The 20,211-nt window shown below is 38.6% G+C and overlaps 1 protein-coding gene across 1 annotated transcript; it reads right to left on the bottom strand.

Moving 5' to 3' along the window:
• Nucleotides 1-10,086: 10,086 nt before the first annotated feature.
• On the bottom strand, nucleotides 10,087-11,903 carry LOC123388903 (olfactory receptor 10). Its single transcript, XM_045069328.1, is given in 2 exon segments — nucleotides 10,087-11,331; nucleotides 11,333-11,903. Coding segments are annotated over 2 exon segments (1,053 nt in total). The 5' UTR covers nucleotides 11,890-11,903; the 3' UTR covers nucleotides 10,087-10,835.
• Nucleotides 11,904-20,211: the final 8,308 nt, after the last annotated feature.

The following is a 20,211-nucleotide window of genomic DNA, read 5'->3' as shown; positions in this document are numbered from 1 at the left end:
GCTCTCTGCTGAGCAGGGAGCCTGCTTCCCTCTATTTCTCTCTCTCTCTGCCTGCCTTTCTGCCTACTTGTTATCTCTCTCTGTCAAATAAATAAATAAAATCTTTTTTTAAAAAAAAGCCATATACAAAAACCCAACAGCCAATATCATTCTCAATGAGGGGAAAATGGAGAGCTTTTCCCCTAATGTCAGAAACACAACAGGGATGTCCACTTTCACCACTGTTGTTCAAAACAGTACTAGGAGTCCTAGCCTCAGCAATCAACAACAAAAGAAATAAGAGGCATCCAAATCAGCAAAGAAGAAATAAAACTTTTGCTCTTCCCAGATGACATGAAATGTGGAAGCCCACATTCTATGTGGAAAACCCAAAAGATCCCACCCGAAAATCACTAGAACTTATACAGGAATTCAGCAAAGTGGCAGGCTATAAAATCAATGTTCAGGAGTCAGCTGCATTTCTACACACTAACAATGAGGCAGAAAAACAGAAATCAAAGAATCAATCCCATTTACAATTACACCAAAAACCATAAAATACCTAGAAATAAACCTAACAAAAGAGGGAAGAGATCTATACTCAGAAAACTATAAAGTACTCATGAAAGAAATTGACAAAGACACAAAGAAATGGAAAAACATTTCATGCCCACAGATGAGAACAAATATTGTTAAAATGTCTATGCTACTCAATCAATCCACACATTCAATGCAATCCCTATCAAAATACAATGAACATTTTTCACTGAGCTGGAACAAACAATCCTAAAACTTGTATGGAATCGAAAACAGACCCCAAACAGCCACAGGAATGTTGAAAAAGAAAATCAAAGCTGGTGGCATCACAATGCCCGAATTCAAACTCTATTACAAAGCTGTAAAAATCAAGACAGTATGATACTGGCATAAAAAACAGATCATAGATCCATGGAACAGAATAGAAACCCCAGAAATGGACCCTCAGCTCTATGGCCAACTAATCTTCAACAAAGTAGGAAAGAATACCCAATGGGAAAAAAACAGTCTCTTCAACAAATGGGGTTGGGAAAACTAAACAGCCACATGCAGAAAAATGAAACTATATCACGTTCTTAGACCACACACAAAGATAAATTAAAAATGCATGAAATACCAAAATGTGACACAGGAATCCATCACAGTCCTAGAGGAGAATGCAGACCTCAGCTGCAGTAACTTCTTGCAAGACATGTCTCCAAAGGCCAGGGAAACAAAAGCAAAAATTAACTATTGGGACTTCGTCAGGATCAAAAACTTTTTCACAACAAAGGAAACGGTTGACAAAACTAAAAAAAAAATATTTGCAGGCATCTCATCAGACAAAGGGCTAGTATCCAAAATCGATAAACAGCTTACCAACTCAACAGCCAAAAACAAATATTCCAGTCAAGAAATGGGCAGAAGGGGAGGAGTCAAGATGGCGGAGAAGTAGCAGGCTGAGATTACTTCAGCTAGCAGGAGATCAGATAGATAGCTTATCTAAAGATTGTAAACACCTACAAATCCATCGGGAGATCGAAGAGAAGAAGAACAGAAATTCTAGACACATAAAAGCAACCACTTTCTGAAAGATAGGACTGGCAGAGAAGTGAATTCAAAGCAACGGGAAGATAGACTCCAGGGGGAGGGGCCGGCTCCAGGCAAGTGGCGGAGTAATGGAGCACAAAATCAGGACTTTAAAAAGTCTGTTCCACTGAGGGACATGGCTCCAGAGGCTAAACTGGGGTGAAGCCCACACGGAGTCAGCGTGGCCTCAGGTCCCACAGGGTCACAGAAGGATGGGGGGTGTCTAAGTGTTGCAGAGCTTACAGGTATTAGAACAGGGAAGCCAGTTACAGAGACAGAGCTGACAGTGAGGTCACAGCTCGGGGTTACCTTGAACCGGTCGCAGGCTCGGTGAGCTTGGAGCATGGCTGGAGGTCAGGCAGACGGGAGTTACTGGGCACTGCTCTCTGAGGGCGCACTGAGGAGTGGGGCCCCAGGCTCTTGGGTCCTCCAGGCCAGAGGCCAGGAGGCTGCCATTTGTATTCCCATCCTCTGGAACTCTATGGAAAGTGCTCAGGGAACAAAAGCTCCTGAAAGCAAACCTGAGCAGATTACTCAGGCCAGCCCCTGGTAAGGGCAGTGCAATTCTGCCTGGGGCAAAGACAATTGAGAATCACTACAACAGGCCCCTCCCCAGAAGATCAACAAGAAATCCAGCCAAGACCAAGTTCACCTACCAAGGAGTGCAGTTACAATACCAAGGAGAGCAGCAGAATTCTAGAGGAGGAGAAAGCAAAGCACGGAACTCATGGTTTTCTCCCTATGATCCTTTAGTCTTGCAGATAATTTAATTTTTTTTTCATTTTTTTCCCTTCTTCTGCTAAAATTTTTTTAACTTTTACCCTTTTCTTTTTTAAGTTTTTAGTTTATCTAATATATATTTATTATTTTTATACTTTTCTTTATTTGCTTTCTTTTTTTAATTCTTTTCTTTCTTTCCTTTTTTTTTTTTCCTTCTTTCTTTCTGAACCACTTTTTATCGCCTTTCACCCCCCCTCACAATATGGGATCTCTACTTATTTGGTTAAAGCATATTTTCCTGGGGTTGTTGTCACCCTTTTAGTATTCTACTTGCTCCTTCATATACTATTATCTGGAAAAAATGACAAGGGGGAAAAATTCACCACAAAAAAAAAAAAAAAAAAGAACAAGAGGCAGTACCTAAGGCTAGGGACCTAATCAATACAGACATTGGTAATATGGCAGATCTAGAGTTCAGAATGACAATTCTCAAGGTTCTAGCCGGGTCAAAAAAGGCATGGAAGATATTAGAGAAACCCTCTCGGGAGATATAAAAGCCTTTTCTGGAGAAATAAAAGAACTAAAATCTAACCAAGTTGAAATCAAAAAAGCTATTAATGAGATGGAATAAAAAATGGAGGCTCTCACTGCTACAATAAATGAACAGAAGAAAGAATTAGCGATATAGAAGACCAAATGACAGAGAATAAAGAAGCTGAGCAAAGAGGGACAAACAGCTACTGGAACATGAGGGGAGAATTCGAGAGATAAGTGACAGCATAAGATGAAACAACATTAGAATATATGGGATTCCAGAAGAAGAAGAAAGAGAGAGGGGAGCATAAGATATACTGGAGAGAATTATTGGGGAGAATCTCCCCCAATATGGCAAAGGGAACAAGCATCAAAATCCAGGAGGTGCAGAGAATGCCCCTCAAAATCAATATGAATAGGCCCACACCCCATCACCTAATAGAAAAATTTACAAGTCTCAGTGACAAAGAGAAAATCCTGAAAGCAGCCCGGGAAAAGAAGTCTGTAACATACAATGGTAAAAATATTAGATTGGCAGCAGACTTATCCACAGACCTGGAAGGCCAGAAAGAGCTGGCATGAAATATTCAGAGCACTAAATGAGAAAAACATGCAGCCAAAAATACTATATCCAGCTAGGCTATCATTGAAAATAGAAGGAGAGATTAAAAGCTTCCAGGACAAGCAAAAACTGAAAGAATTGGCAAACACCAAACCAGCTCTACAGGAAATATTGAAAGGGGTCCTCTAAGCAAACAGAGAGCCTACAAGTGGTAGATCACAAAGGAACAGAGACAATATACAGTAACAGGCACCTTACACGCAATACAATGGCACTAAATTCATATCTCTCAATAGTTACCCTGAATGTTAATGGGCTAAATGCCCCTGTCAAAAGACACAGGATATTAGAATGGATAAAAAAACAAAACCCATCTATATTTGCCTATAAGAAACTCATTTTAAGCCTGAAGACACCTCCAGATTTAAAGTGAGGGGGTGGAAAACAATTTACCATGCTAATGGACATCAGAAGAAAGGCGGAGTGGCAATCCTTATATCAGATCAATTAGATTTTAAGCCAAAGACTATAATAAGAGATGAGGAAGGACACTATATCATACTCAAAGGGTCTGTCCAACAAGAAGTTCTAACAATTTTAAATGTCTATGCCCCCAACGTGGGAGCAGCCAACTATATAAACCAATTAATAACAAAATCAAAGAAACACATCAAGAATAATACAATAATAGTAGGGGGCTTTAACACTCCCCTCACTGAAATGGACAGATCATCCAAGCAAAAGATCAGCAAGGAAATAAAGGCCTTAAACGACACACTGGACCAGATGGACATCACAGATATATTCAGAACATTTCATCCCAAAGCAACAGAATACACATTCTTCTCTAGTGCACATGGAACATTCTCCAGAATAGATCACATCCTCAGTCCTAAATCAGGACTCAACCGGTATCAAAAGATTGGGATCATTCCCTGCATATTTTCAGACCACTATGCTCTAAAGCTAGAACTCAACCACAAAAGGAAGTTTGGAAAGAACCCAAATACATGGAGACTAAACAGCATCCTTCTAAAGAATGAATGGGTAAACTGGGAAATTAAAGAAGAATTGAAAAAAATCATGGAAACAAATGATAATGAAAACACAAAAGTTCAAAATCTGTGGGACACAACAAAGGCAGTCCTGAGAGGAAATTATAGAGCGGTACAAGCCTTTCTCAAGAAACAAGAAAGGTCTCAGGTACACAACCTAACCCTACACCTAAAGGAGCTGGAGAAAGAACAAGAAAGAAACCCTAAACCCAGCAGGAGAAGAGAAATCATAAAGATCAGAGCAGAAATCAATGAAATAGAAACCAAAAAAAACAATAGAACAAATCAACAAAACTAGGAGCTGGTTCTTTGAAAGAATTAATAAAATTGATAACCCCCTGGCCAGACTTATCAAAAAGCAAAGAGAAAGGACCCAAATAAATAAAATTATGAATGAAAGAGGAGAGATCACAGCTAACACCAAAGAAATACAAACAATTATAAGAACATACTATGAGCAACTCTATGCCAACAAATTTGACAATCTGGAAGAAATGGATGCATTCCTAGAAACATATAAACTACCACAACTGAACCAGGAAGAAATAGAAAGCCTGAAGAGACCCATAACCGGTAAGGAGATTGAAACAGTCATTAAAAATCTCCAAACAAACAAAAGCGGTGGGCCAGACGGCTTCCTGGGGGAGTTCTACCAAACATTTAAAGAAGAACTAATTCCTACTCTCCTGAAACTGTTCCAAAAAGTAGAAATGGAAGGAAAACTTCCAAACTCATTTTATGAGGCCAGCATCACCACGATCCCAAAACCAGAAAAGGATCCAATTAAAAAAGAGAGCTATAGACCAATATCCTGATGAACACAGATGCGAAAATACTCAACAAAATACTAGCCAATAGGATTCAACAGTACATTAAAAGGATTATTCACCACGACCAAGTGGGATTTATTCCAGGGCTGCAAGGTTGGTTCAACATCCGCAAATCAGTCAATGTGATACAACACATCAATAAAAGAAAGAACAAGAACCATAGGATACTCTCAATAGATCCTGAAAAAGCATTTGACAAAGTACAGCATCCCTTCCTGATCAAAACTCTTCAAAGTGTAGGGATAGAGGGCACATACCTCAATATTATCAAAGCCATTTATGAAAAACCCACCGCAAATATCATTCTCAATGGAGAAAAACGAAGAGCTTTTCCGCTATGGTCAGGAACATGGCAGAGATGTCCACTATCACCACTGCTATCAACATAGTACTAGAAGTCCTAGCCTCAGCAATCAGACAACAAAATGAAATTAAAGGCATCCAAATCGGCAAAGAAGAAGTCAAACTATCACTCTTCACAGATGATATGATACTATATGTGGAAAACCCAAAAGACTCCACTCCAAAACTGCTATGACTTGTAGAGGAATTCAGTAAAGTGTTAGGATATAAAGTCAATGCACAGAATTCAGTTGCATTTCTCTACACCAACAGCAAGACAGAAGAAAGAGAAATTAAAGAGTCAATCCCATTTACAATTGCACTCAAAACCATAAGATACCTAGGAATAAACCTAACCAAAGAGGCACCTAACCAAAGAATCTATACTCAGAAAACTATAAAGTACACATGAAAGAAATTGAGGAAGACAGAAAGAAATAGAAAAATGTTCCATGCTCCTGGATTGGAAGAATAAATATTGTGAAAATGTCTATGCTACCTAAAACAATCTACACATTTAATGCAATTCCTATCAAAGTACCATCCATCTTTTTTAAAGAAATGGAACAAATAATCCAAAAATTTATATAGAACCAGAAAAGACCTCGAATAGCCAAAGGAATATTGAAAAAGAAAGCCAAAGTTGGTGGCATCACAATTCCGGACTTCAAGCTCTATTACAAAGCTGTCATCATCAAGACAGCATGATACTGGCACAAAAACAGACACATAGATCAATGGAACAGAATAGAGAGCCCAGAAATAGACCCTCAAATCTATGGTCAACTCATCTTCGACAAAGCAGGAAAGAATGTCCAATGGAAAAAAGGCAGCCTCTTCAATAAATGGTGTTGGGAAAATTGGACCGCCACATGCAGAAAAATTAAATTGGACCATTTCCTTACACCACACATGAAAATAGACTCAAAATGCATGAAGGACCTCAGTGTGAGAAAGGAATCCATCAAAATCCTTGAGGAGAACACAGGCAGCAACCTCTGCAACCTCAGCTGCAGCAACTTCTTCCTAGGAACATCGCCAAAGGCAAGGCAAGCAAGGGCAAAAATGAAATATTGGGATTTCATCAAGATCAAAAGCTTTTGCACAGCAAAGGAAACAGTTAACAAAATCAAAAGACAACTGACAGAATGGGACAAGATATTTGCAAATGACATATGAGATAAAAGACTAGTGTCCAAAATCCATAAAGAACTTAGCAAACTCAACACTCAAAGAACAAATAATCCAATCAAAAAATGGGCAGAGGACATGAACAGACATTTCTACAAAGAAGACATCCAGATGGCCAACAGACACATGAAAAGGTGCTCCATATCACTCGGCATCAGGGATATACAAATGAAAACCACAAGGAGATATCGCCTCACACCAGTCAGAATGGCTAAAATTAGCAAGTCCGGAAATGACAGACGCTAGCGAGGATGCGGAGAAAGGGGAACCCTCCTACACTGTTGGTGGGAATGCAAGCTGGTGCAGCCACTCTGGAAAACAGCATGGAGGTTCCTCAAAATGTTGAAAATAGAACTGCCCTATGACCCAGCAATTGCACTATTGGGTATTTACCCTAAAGATACAAACGTAGTGATCCAAAGGGGCACGTGCACCCGAATGTTTATAGCAACAATGTCCACAATAGCCAAACTATGGAAAGAACCTAGATGTCCATCAACAGATGAATGGATAAAGAAGAGGTGGTATATATACACAATGGAATACTATGCAGCCATCAAAAGAAATGAAATCTTGCCATTTGGGACAACATGGATGGAACTAGAGCGTATCATGCTTAGCGAAATAAGTCAAGCGGAGAAAGACAGCTATCGTATGATCTCCCTGATATGAGGAAGTGGTGATGCAACATGGGGGCTTAAGGGGGTAGGAGAAGAATAAATGAAACAAGATGGGATTGGGAGGGAGACAAACCATAAGTGACTCTTAATCTCACAAAACAAACTGAGGGTCTGGGGGGAAGGGAGTTGGGAGGAGGGTGGGGTTGTGGACATTGGGGAGGGTATGTGCTTTGGTGAGTGCTGTGAAGTGTGTAAACCTGGTGATTCACAGACCTGTACCCCTGGGGATAAAAATATATTATATGTTTATAAAAAAAAAAAAAGAAATGGGCAGAAGACATGAACACATGAACAGACATTTCTCCAAACAAGACATTCAAATGGCTAACAGACACATGAAAAAATGTTCAGCATCACTAGCCATCAGGGAAATACAGATCAAAACCACAATGAGATACCATCCTACACCAGTTAGAATGGCAAAAATTAAGAAGACAGGGAACAACAAATGTTGGTGAGAATGTGGAGAAAGGGGAACCCTCTTACACTGTTCATGGGAAAGCATGCTGATACATCCACTCTGGAAAACAGTATGGAGGTCCCTTAAGATGCTAAAAATAGAGCTACCCTATGACCCAGCAATTGAACTACTAGGTATTTACCCCAGAGATGCAGATATAGTGACAAGAGGGGCACATGCACCCCAATGTTCATAGCAGCAATGTCCTTAATATCCAAAATATAGAAAGAGTCCAGATATCCATAGTCAAATGAATGGACAAAGAAAATGTGATAAATATATATATTATATATGATATATGTAATGTATATAATATAATATATAAATATATAATATAAAATAAATTATATATTATAATTATATATATATATATTGGAAAGTTACTCAGGTATCAAAAAGAATGAAATCTGCCATTTGCAATGATGTGGCTGGAACTAGAGGATATTATGCTAAGTGAAATAAGTCAGTCAGAGAAAGACAAATATGATATTTGTTAGTCCCCAAATACATTTATTTCCCTTCCCTCATCTAGTCATTTTGAGGGAGTACAATGAGTCGCTAATGACCCTGCAGGCTGCATCTTCTTGGTTCTTATATCCACAGAATATTGGAGGACAGAATGAAGGGATAAGGCAAGCTAGTACTGTCCCCCATATTGTTTCAGGTGTCACCTCAGGGAGTAGCAGTGAACTACTGCTCAATTTCCTGCAAAACCAGTCTGCCATTCTGGCTGCCATTTCTCCCAGATAACCCTACTTCTTGGGTTCTATTAAAACCAACTTCTTTTATCTCAAGTATAGGGATGTTAGCAGCTTCATACTGTTACAAATCTCAGGGTTTCTTCAATATATCTTGTTTGGATTTACAACCCATTTATCACTTGGGATACCAATGTTCTGCATTAAATAGCCTCCCTTATAAATAATAATAAGTTGTTTCTATTTTCATAGTTAGATCCCTTCTGACACAGGGTAATCAATGACTTCATAAAAATCCAGATAATATCAATTTATTTCACTGTCATGATTATTGTTGCCTTCATAAATGTTATACCTTTCATCAGAACATCCATAATATTTTATTTCTCTAATTCAGGGCTTCCAACCTTATCACTGTTGACATTTTGGGCTGGATAATCCTTTGTTGAAGGAGACTATACTGTGCATTGTATAATATTTAGAAAAATCCTTGGCCTCTACTTACTAGATGCCAGTAATCCCTCTCTCCTAGGCTATGATCACCAAAACTGTCTCCAGACATTGCCAAGTGTCTCCTGCAGTGAGGGTGTGGGGCAAAACTGCCTCATGTTGAGAACCACTGCTTTAATCAAAAACCTGATGAAAAACACTGAAGTTATTTTTTTTCTCCTTTAAAGCAATGATTTATACTTTGACTAATGCCTGACTATTGTGTTTTAGTATGGTTATTAGAGTTCAATAGACATGACTGTAGCCCATTATATGTATGATAATTTTATTTTTTCAGTCGGCATCTTCAGTCACTTGCCAATACAAAGTGTCCATCCTATAGAATGAAATGTTGCATAGAACTCCACAAAGATGTCTCAGAGATATTCTGAACTGTGCTGCCGTCTTGTATGGACACCTTTCCATGTTCATTCATTCATTCAACCCATATTTATTGATTATTTACAGAGTGTTAGGCTCCTTTCTAAGCACATAGATGAGCAATTTAAGAAGGGCGGAAGTAATGCTTTCAGTCTGTCCTAGCAGGGCATAACTGCATGTCATCAAGAGCTGCCATGTAAGAAGAAACCACTCTTCTGGGAGTCGGAGGTGGTTTTTCTCAAGTCCTGCTTTAATTAATGGAGACTTCCTCTTACAAGGATATGTCATTATAGGCTGAGCCAAATGTCAGAAAATAGGATGCACTTGGGTCCCATATTGGGCCACACAATGAATGAGTGAGCAACTTGTTAACGACAATGTGGATTAGAAACCATGGGACCATGGTCATGTGAAAACCATGTAGATGTAGCAATGCAGATCAAGTCCCCTGACTTCCTTTGTGGTCACTTCCTTTTGTGGTCACTTAGATTTTCCTCTTCTTTCTATGAAGGTAAGCAGAGATTCCCTTTAGAATCTCATTGACATCAAGTTAGCTTGTATCCATTTAATAAATAATAATAGTCCCCTTGTTCAGTTATCATTTTTGTAATTTTGAAATTTATTGATTGTCTATATATCCAGCAAGCAAATGTGTTTATTCCTATTATTCAAACATCTTTAAAACTGTCCTAAACTGGATGGAGTTTGACATGTTCTATAACCTGGCCTTGAATAGTCATGGTATTCCTTCCAGTTCTGAGAAACAGAAATCCTTGGGACACTGTGTAAACTCTGTCTACTCATCTTTTATTCTTTTGTTCTTGTTCTCATATATTTATTCATGATGGACAAGTATCGCACTGTATGTTACTGACTAAACCATATGCCTGACTGTTTTGATAATGGTGCAGTGAATGTGGTGATGGAGAAAATTAAGAAGCTTCTAGGGCCATGTAGCAGCTTAATAAATATAGTAGAATTATCACTGGTATTATTATAGTATCTAAATGTATATTTGGTGCATTTGAATAAGTTAGTGACTATGCATTGAAAATAGGAAATCATCAACAGTGGGTCACAGAATTATTTGCCAGTGAGGATTGCCTTGGCCAGAGGTTACTTTAAGGAATGGTCAAGTTTCCTTCCGGTGAGTGCCCACCCTATAAGGATCCCAGGAATAGCTATTGGTTAGAACACAGCAGATTTTCCAAGCCCCTCAAAGGAAGATGAAGCAAGTGCAGTTAAAACAGGTACACCCCACATATGTCTCCAGTGGTTGCCTCACCTGTTCTTCCCACTCTTGATCTCCCTATACCTGCTCCTTCCCTATCAACCTCCTGACTGCTTTCTTCACATCCTTATTCCTCAGTGTGTAGATCAGAGGGTTGAGTGTGGGAGCAAGGATCATGTATAGCACCGCCAGTGCTGTGCTCTGGTCCTGGGAGTAGTTGTCCTTGGGCTGCAGATACAAAAACATAATGGTCCCATAGAAGAGTGAGACTACCATTAGGTGGGAGGCACAGGTCCCAAAGGCCTTTTTCCTTCCTTCTGCTGGGCGCATTTTTACTACGGCTCTGGTGATGCACAGATAAGTGGTCAAGATGATGGAGACAGGCATGCCTAGGATGATTAGCCGGGCGATAAACATTTTAGATTCTGTTGGGCCAGTATCCACACAGGAGAGTTTAACAATGATCAACAGTTCACAAAAGAAATGGTCCACACGCCGGTTTCCACATCGAGGCAGCACCATGGCCATTGAGGACTGTAGAAAGGAGTTGGCAAAACCAGAACACCAGGAAGCTGCGGTCTATTGCCATCACTGCAAGGAGAACACACTCAGTGGAGCCAAGTGCCAAGGCCACCCAGTACTGGACCATGCAGCCAGCATAGCTAATCTTCTTGTTGCCACCCCACATGTTCACGAGCATCTGAGGGACAATGCTGGTAGTGAAGCAGAGGTCAAGAACAGAGAGGTTTCTAAGGAAGAAGTACATGGGTGTGTGGAATCCAGTGTCCAGGATCGAGAGCAAGATGATGGCCACATTGCCCACAAGGGTTATCGTGTAGAATGTCAGGACAAAGAGGGAGAGAATCAGCTCTAACTCAGGCCGCTCAGAGAAGCCCACTAAGATGAAATCCCCACCTGTGCTGTCATTAGCTGTTTCAATCTCCTCTTCAGCCCTATCACTGCAGGAGATCCCACACTCTCTGCAGTGGGATTTAAGAATAAGTGGGTAATTAATATACATAATGGATTTAAGCATGGTCCTTAGATGTAACCTAAATTCTATATTTTTGCTTCTTATTTTCCTTTCTATCTTATTTCTCCCGGCAATTGGATGAAACTCCTGTAGGTACATGACTTCCACAGTAATAAATGTATCACAACCAATTTCAGTTATAAACACAAACAGCATCTAAGTTCACTAATTTGAAAGCCCGATCCCATGAATACTAAAAATTCATAATCTGATTAACATTCAGTCTTATCCTCTCCCCAGATAGGACTCCTTCCTGGTGACACCCTTGTGCTTGAGGGAAAGGATTTGGGCAGTTTCTCTCTCCCCCTGCCCCTGACCATAGGGTCCTCCTATTTGGGAAGTGCATAGGGGAAGGGAAGGAGTTACAAAACAGTTCTTACTCTCTGAGCCTAGGAGATGTTTAAAGAGCTGACTCTTCTCTCATGGGAAGAGCTCAGGTTCTTAGAAGCTTCCTTACTGGGACAACAATTTGGCCGGTTCCCAGCCTGGGCTGGTGCATCTCCTCCTATGAAGCTTCCATCAACTTTTGCAGCCTCTGGAGATCCAGCATTCTCTCCCAGCATCATACTATTTGATCCCTTTGTCCCACTGATGGCCCTATTGGTTTAGACTTGGGACAACCTTGCACTAGCTCTCCCTTTTCCTGTGGCCCTCCTCCAACACAGAGGAAGGTCCCTTTCATATTTGTCTCAAAACCATTGCAGCAGCCAAGATGGTTTTGAATCTGCACTGTAGTAGCTGTTGGCTCTTTTCTCATCCCCCAGAATTTCTGACCTGGTCCACTCTGCTCTCTCCCAACTAAAATATGCACTTACTGAAATCCCCAAGTAGCTCTTGGGAAGTCTCCCACCATTGGGAGCAAGTACTTCAAAACACCCTTTCCTATTTGAAGGGAATGGTTTCAGACTCAGGCTATTGTTCATTCCAAACGAATCTTCACAAATTCTCTAATTATCTCCTCTCAATTTTTAAAATGATTTTATTTATTTATTTTAGAGATAGAACAAGTAGGGGCAGGGGGCAGAGAGAAAGGGAGAAGACTCCCTGCTGTGCAAAGAACAATGCAGGGCTCCATCCCAGGACCCTGAGGTCATGATCTGAGCCCAAGGCAGATGCTTAACTGACAGAGCCACCCAGGTCACCCCTCCTCCTACGCTCTTGACTTATTTAAATTTTCATGTGGATGAAACTACTCTGGATGACTAGTCTGAGAATGATAAAATCACTTAAAAAATAATTTTCTTATAAATTATACATATGATTGTATGTTTCACATCCTTTTTAATTTGAGTCAAATATAAGGCAACCAGATTCATTTTATTCTTATGTACCAGAGGCAATGGAACACTCAGTTTTGTGGGACAAAATTTTGTGAGACACCCACTTTCTTGGAGTAGCTCCTGTCAATGATAGTAAGGCAATAGATCTCTAATAAATGAGCTAGAAGGTAAAGTAATTTGAGTACTTTAAATAGGAATTATAAAAAATGGTACAAAGAAAGAAAGCAAAATTAGATAACAAATTCACTCTATTGGAACAGAAGTTAAAGGAGAAATCAGACAGTGAAGCAAAAGGTCATCTCCATCTGTACCATTAAAAATGTCTACCTCGATTCTTTCTCTGACTTTTCCAGTTATCCCTCTTCTGTTAAACAGAAATACTTCATAGAATTGTCTTGGAGATAGAGTGCCACTGACTTCAATAAGTTTTGAGATATTCAAGTCTTTCAAACTGTATTTTCCCCTTCACTACTCATTGAATTAAGAAAGACTTTTTCTTAGAGCTTCTGGCCTCCCTCCTTGCAACAGTATCTTATCTCTCTATTGGTATGCAGGTTATTATCTGCACTCTTCATGCCTTTGGACTGAGCATATTGAGATGGTAAGGGTGGGGCAATGGTGTATATAAAATATTCTTTGTGTCTTTGTCCACAGTTCATTAGAACTAATGATTAAACAAATTTAATAAGGAAGCTTTTACATACTGTAAGAGTGAATAATTTTCTAATAATTTATGCATAAATTTAAAAACTCACTACGAATTAAAACAAAGTGAGGAGACAGGGGAAGGAAAATTGATTGGGAATAATTTGGGATTGCACAGAAGCAAGGGGAAAACATACAGGATGTAATGGTAGAGCCAATTTATAAGTGAAAAATTGAGTTCTCAGACACCCTGAGGACAGAGCTCAGAGATGTGACAATGTTCATTATTAAATCTCCATCAGTTTTGTTCATTAATAAATCTCCATCCGCTGTCAAATGTCTGGCAAGTGACAAGTGCATATTAATATCTTTTTAAAGTCAGTTAATATCTGTTTAAAGATCTCGAGTGTGTGACCTTTGAACCAAAACTGGAAACTCATATTTTGTTTGACTCACATAAAACTTTTAAAATTGGGGGATTTTATTTTTTAATTACAATTTCTAGTATCTCGTTTAAAAATTGGTGTAGCAAAAAAAAAAAAAATTGGTGTAGCACCAAGCCAATATTCATCTACAATGCTAATTTGTTGGGGGTAAACTTTAAGCAGACATTCCTCTCTAGTTCCCAGTCTTCACTACTGTCTATCTCCCCGCCCCACACTGCCTCACATATCCACCTTGCCCCATCTACTGTCTTTGGCCATTTGAGATTAAACTCCATACATCCATTGCCAAATCAAGGTCTTGCCATCATGTGACTCTGTGGTTCCATCAACCCCAGGCCCTATGAAGACTCTGCAGTTTTCTATGCATTTGATTACAAATTATTTCATGTTCTTCCTGTGGAAGTGGGCTTGACATATATTATATATCTTTGTAATATGAACTTGGCAAACTGAAACAAGAGGTAAAACCCTATGTACAGGTAGAGAAAATTCAATTCTTCACTTCTTTGGACTACTTTGAAGTCTTTAAATTTTACAAAAGCCAGTTATAATAAAAATAATCTGACAGCTGCTTTTTACTTTTTTATATCATGATAATTGAACCACAAAATGAACTACCACACAACGTCTTTCTTAGAAAAACTGTTCAGATTCTCCATGGGGAGAATAAGGAGACACGAGGAAAATGGTGATGGTGAAGAGAAAAGGTTTAATTGGAATAAGAGGAATGAGTTCATCAAAGAGTTATACAGGTTTGCTAAAATTTGATAAAGAACTAAGGATATTAAACTCATCATAATCAATGATAGATGAGTTCACTCAGTGATTCTTGTTTGAACTGATTCAGAAAACTTGAAAAGGCTATAATGTACAGCCTAGAGTATTAAACATGAAATCAAGAGGACTCTGTCTGGCTCAGCCATTTACTACATATGTGAACTTGGGAATGTCTTTAACCTTTGTGGGTCTTGGTTTAAAAAATGAAAATATTGGGGCACCTGGGTGGCTTAAAACAAGGTGAGGAGACAGGAGAAGGAAAATTGATTGTGAGTAATTTGGGATTGCACAGAAGCAAGGGGGATACATATATAATGGGAGAGCCAGTTTATAAGTGAAGTTAAGCCTCTGACTTCCGCTCAGGTCAGGATCTCAGGATCCTGAGATCAAGAGAGCCCAATGCCACATCGGGCTCTCTGCTCAGCGGGGAACCTGCTTCCCCTCTCTCTCTGCCTGCCTCTCTGCCTACTTGTGATCTCTCTCTCTGTCAAATAAATAAATAAAATCTTTTTAAAAAAAATTTTAAGTGACAATATCATAATATTTTTTCATAGGGTTATCTTGAAAATTATAGAAGATTATACACATGAACGTTAAACTGTTAACTGGTTCCAAAGTTCATGATCACTAAACTGTAATATAATAGTGCTTGTATTATTATAGGTGGTTATTCATATAATCCCCTTGTAGTTATAGCTCCTAGTGCCTGGCACATACCAGGCAATTGGTAAATGTTTATTGAGTAGAGGGTGAAGTGTAGAGGGGGAGCTGCCAGTTATTCAACAAAAACCATTGCCAATCCTGACTACTCAGGATTGTAAAAAGAATGGAGGAAAGATCAAGCGTTCAACCCCAGTTGTCATCTTTATTATAAAGAAGTGTCCTTTTAATTAAAAAAAAAACACCTTTGTAGAACCTTAAAGGCATTAATGACCCAGTTTTATGCCAATGTGGAAAGTCTAATTTGGGCACTCATGAGACCTATGTCCTGGCTTTTCAGTCCCTCCCAGCTACAACCCTGCATCTAGAGAGATTGAGGGTAAAGAAACAATACTCACCTTCACACACATTTTTCAGTCTGATGTGTTAAAAGTTATGTTTCTCTCACACTCTTTATCACACATAAAGTCCTAGTGTGGGTAGAGAAATCCGAATACTTGGGTAGAGAAGGGAAGCTATGCTAGGGCTCTCTCAGACACAGGGGTCTCATCTCCCTACCACAACCAAAGTAATTGCCCAAGCAGCAAGATGCAGAACTGAGTTTTCTCCTTGCCAAGGCTAACAAGTCTTCATTTCAGAGTGAGTAAAACTTATCCACCACAACAGCATAGTGGGACCAAGGACAAAAGGTGGGATTTAGCAAAACCTGCCAGCACCTCCTTTTGCTTCTCTTCTTATCATTCTTTTCTGCTTTAGCCCACGAACTATTTGTTTGTGTCCCACTCTTAGAAATTATTATATGCCCCCAAGTCATGTCCTCATCCTCTTCTCATTTCCCTCCCAGAAATGGGCAAAGACATGATCCTGAGTCTTTAAAAAAAAAAAAAAGAGTTTGTAATGGATCAAGGTTAATATCTAGTACACCTAGGTTTCTATAAGCTATGTCAATTTCTGGCACCTGTCAGCTGAGAGCCTGTCCATTGTGCTCAATGAACCCCAAGATGTTTTGTAAACATCTTGTATATCAACAACATCTTATAAATCAAGATGTTGATTTAGCCTGGTGGCTAGGAGTTCTTTCTTCCCCTCCAAAAGACTTAGTTCGTGATTTCAGGCAACTTTTATAGTAAGTGCCCAGGGAGCTTTGAGAAGTGTGATGACCCCGTGTTTCAAATCCATTGCAACCTTCACTTGTTTACTCTGCAAAAACATCTCTGAAGGAAGAGCCCCTAAGTGATCAATTATTGTGAAATGATGAGGGGCCTGGGGAGAAGGAATAAGTAGCAAGAAGGATGAACTTCCTGAGGCACCGAAGCCTGTTTCTCCACATCTTCTCTGAAGTTTAAAAATATCTAGGTTAATAAATGTGTTATTAAATTCTTAGGAGTATTTATATAGTCCCCAACATTTTATTGGTCTGAATAGAAAGAAGAATAAACTAGATACTCTTGGGGAACAGAATAAAAGGAAGAAACAAAAAACAAAGGAGCAGACTCCCTATTCATAATATCTCATCATTTTTTTACTATGATTAAGGTGTATGGTATTTATAGCAGTGATTTTGGCTGAATTTACACCAATAAGACAGTTTGAGAGATAAACAATAAAATAAAGCTAGGCTACAAAATGTTTTCTGTTACATCCTTCAATTTACCCAATAAAAATTAGCATACTCTTCATTCCCATACAGTAACTTCTGGATTGAGACTAGGGACATAGTTTTCACTCACTATGTAGACATCTGGTTTTTAAAAATTCAGGTGAATTGAGTAAATTAATATTTTCAGTTTAAAACATAAAAGGCCCAGCTAAACATTGCCTTACTGTATGACCCAGCAATCATAGTACTAGGTATTTACCTGACGGGTTTCAAACTTTATGCCCCACACAAAAACTTGCATGTGATTGTTGATACCAGCTTTATTTTTTAAAGATTTTATTTATTCATTTGACAGAAAGCACAAGCAGAGGGAGCAGCAGGTAGAAAGAGAAGCAGACTCCTTCTAGCAAGGGGCCTATTGTAGGACTCGATCCCAGGACCCTGGGATCATGACCTGAGCCAAAGGCAGTTGCTTAACTGACTGAGCCACCTAAGCATCCCTGTTGCTACCAGCTTTATGAACAACCATCCAAAATGAGAAGTGCACAAGATGTCCTTCAATAGATGAATAATAAATAAAGTAGTACATCCATACAGTGGAATACTGTTCAGCAATTTTTTTAAAGGGCTATCAATCCATGCAAAGAAATGGATGAAGCTTAAGTTTATATTTTTTAAGTAAAAGAAGCCAGTCTACATTAAATTCTCGAAGAAGGCTCCCACTTTGAAATGGAAATCTTCTCATGGAATCTTCAGATGCAACAAAAACTCTGGAGATGGCATCCAAAATTGCTTTATAAGCATAGAGGTTTTAATCTGAGTAAGAGCAGCTCAGAAATTAGGAATGATCCTGTTACTGTGGATCAGGATCAAAGGGCAGAGGGTTGGGTAACTGCAGAGAAGACACTGACGCACTGCCAAGTAAGATTCTTGGGTAAATACCAAGAGTTCAATGAAGAAAGAATTGCTTAAAGAAATAAAGACAGAACCAGAAGGAAGAGGATAGTTTGGGAGGCTTTCTACTTTGAGGGGGATATCTGTGTGTGCTTGATCTTGCTCATGTCTTGAATTTTCTTTCAGTGTTTGTAGAAACTGGCCCAGACCATGAAGAACACAAAGAGGAAATTACAAATAACTATGCTTCTCATAATTGAACATTGTTCCCTGCTGGTGTATAATATTTCCTAGATAACTACACCCAACAAGAGATGTTTATATCCATGCTATTTTGTATGTCTGGGATATTATTTAGCATGTTGATAATCCAAAACAAGAGAAACAAGGGGGAAATAAAAATAAACACAGATGCTTTGGTTTGATCTGTGCTCAATGGGAGTTGCTGGGATTGGAATATGTTCAATAAATATATTGGGCAGATAGAAAGTTCCTTTGCCTCTTGGGAAATTTACATTATAGCCACCATCCAGAAAATTTTTTTAGTCAAAAGAATATTTAATCTGTGTGTTCTCCTAAAAATTTTAATTAACATATTAGCCAAAGTTCACATAATCTCACCTGTGGAGTTCTTTATTAAACACAAATTAATAAGATATCAGTATAGGTCATAAGTGACCGCAAAACCAAAACTGTGTAATTTTAGAAGAAAATTCTGAATATCACATCACTGAAAATCATTTTTGTTGTGCTGTTATTAGAAAGGAAGTAAATAACTGAAAAATAACAAAATACCTAAAACAGAATAAGTATTTCTTCATCAGAAATAATGAATACAGGTTTCTGCTTTGCCTTAAGAGAAATTTTAGAAGAACAAAACTATAACCCAGGAAAGCTAAAATTTGAGGAAAACAAAACAAATCTTTGAGGAAACTGTTCATGACGAGGATTTGAAAAACCGAGGTCATAGAGTAGGAAAAACTGCATATAGTGGCCTAATAATTTATAAGAAAATTTCCCCATGGGAATTATTCCAACCATTGACATGAGACAAAAACTATGGAGGCACTGAAAACATTTTTCCAAGGAACAGAGAAGCCAGGAGAGCTTCTGATGACTTTATAGGACCGAAGAGACAAAGTGGAGGTCAAGCTCCTAAGAAATTCAGGATTTTAGTGCCAGGTTCCAAAGAGTAGGAAGGCCATGAAAAGTAATTTATATTTCTCCTAAGAAATCAAGCAGTCCTTGCAATGTTTAAGGAAAGAGACTAGGAAGCTAAGTAGAAAGTAACCAAACAATTGAGAATAATGTTTGCCATTTCTATGGTACTTCAAGAATCAGGTTTTCAGTTCGGTATTTGTTAAAGAGAAGGGGCTTACTTTAAGAGTCTGATTTTTTGCTTGTCCCTCTCTTTGTTTGTTTATTTGTTCTCTTTCTTAAATTCCACATATGAGGGAAGATATATGGTATTCACCTCTCTCTGACTGACTTATTTCACTTACACTATCGAGGTCCATCCACGTTGTTAAAAAAAACACGTAGTTTCAAATTTAGGAATGGGAAAACCGTGTTGATCTGGTTTTAACTAGTTTACCCAAAGCATATTGAACTATGAGGGTCAAAGGTAATTAACAAATTTTTGGAGAATAAAATATATCATGTTCTCTGCATTTGCAAAACACCTTATTTTGATTGTTATAACCTTAAACAACTTAGTTATCCCAACTAATTCAGTAAGTAAACATCTGTAACTTTACCTTACTTGAAGCTTCTCCACAATACTTGACCATAGAAAGCCCTTTAATTGTACTACTTACTAAGGCAAGATGGTATAAAATTTGGGAAATCTACACATTAAAAAAATGAATTAAAAATTTTGTCCTATTAAAAAAGAAGATGGGAATTGCATTAAATATGTAGATTGCTTTGGGTAAAATAGGCATTTTAACAGTTTGTTCTTTAGAAAAACCATCGGAGACTTTTTTTGTTTTGTTTTTTAAGGTTTTATTTATTTGTCAGAGAGAGAAGCAGGCTCTCCTCTGAGCAAGGAACCCAATGCGGGACTTGATCCCAGGAACCTACCAACTGAGCCACCCAGGCGTCCCACCATAAGAGACTC

This window comes from Mustela putorius, unplaced genomic scaffold (genome assembly GCF_011764305.1).
Source record: "Mustela putorius furo isolate JIRA1106 unplaced genomic scaffold, ASM1176430v1.1 tig00003923_pilon_pilon_pilon, whole genome shotgun sequence".
In the NCBI taxonomy this organism is placed as follows: Eukaryota; Metazoa; Chordata; class Mammalia; order Carnivora; family Mustelidae; genus Mustela; species Mustela putorius.
The sequence above is the reverse complement of the archived record's forward strand: the minus strand, read 5'-3'. Positions and strand labels throughout refer to the sequence as shown.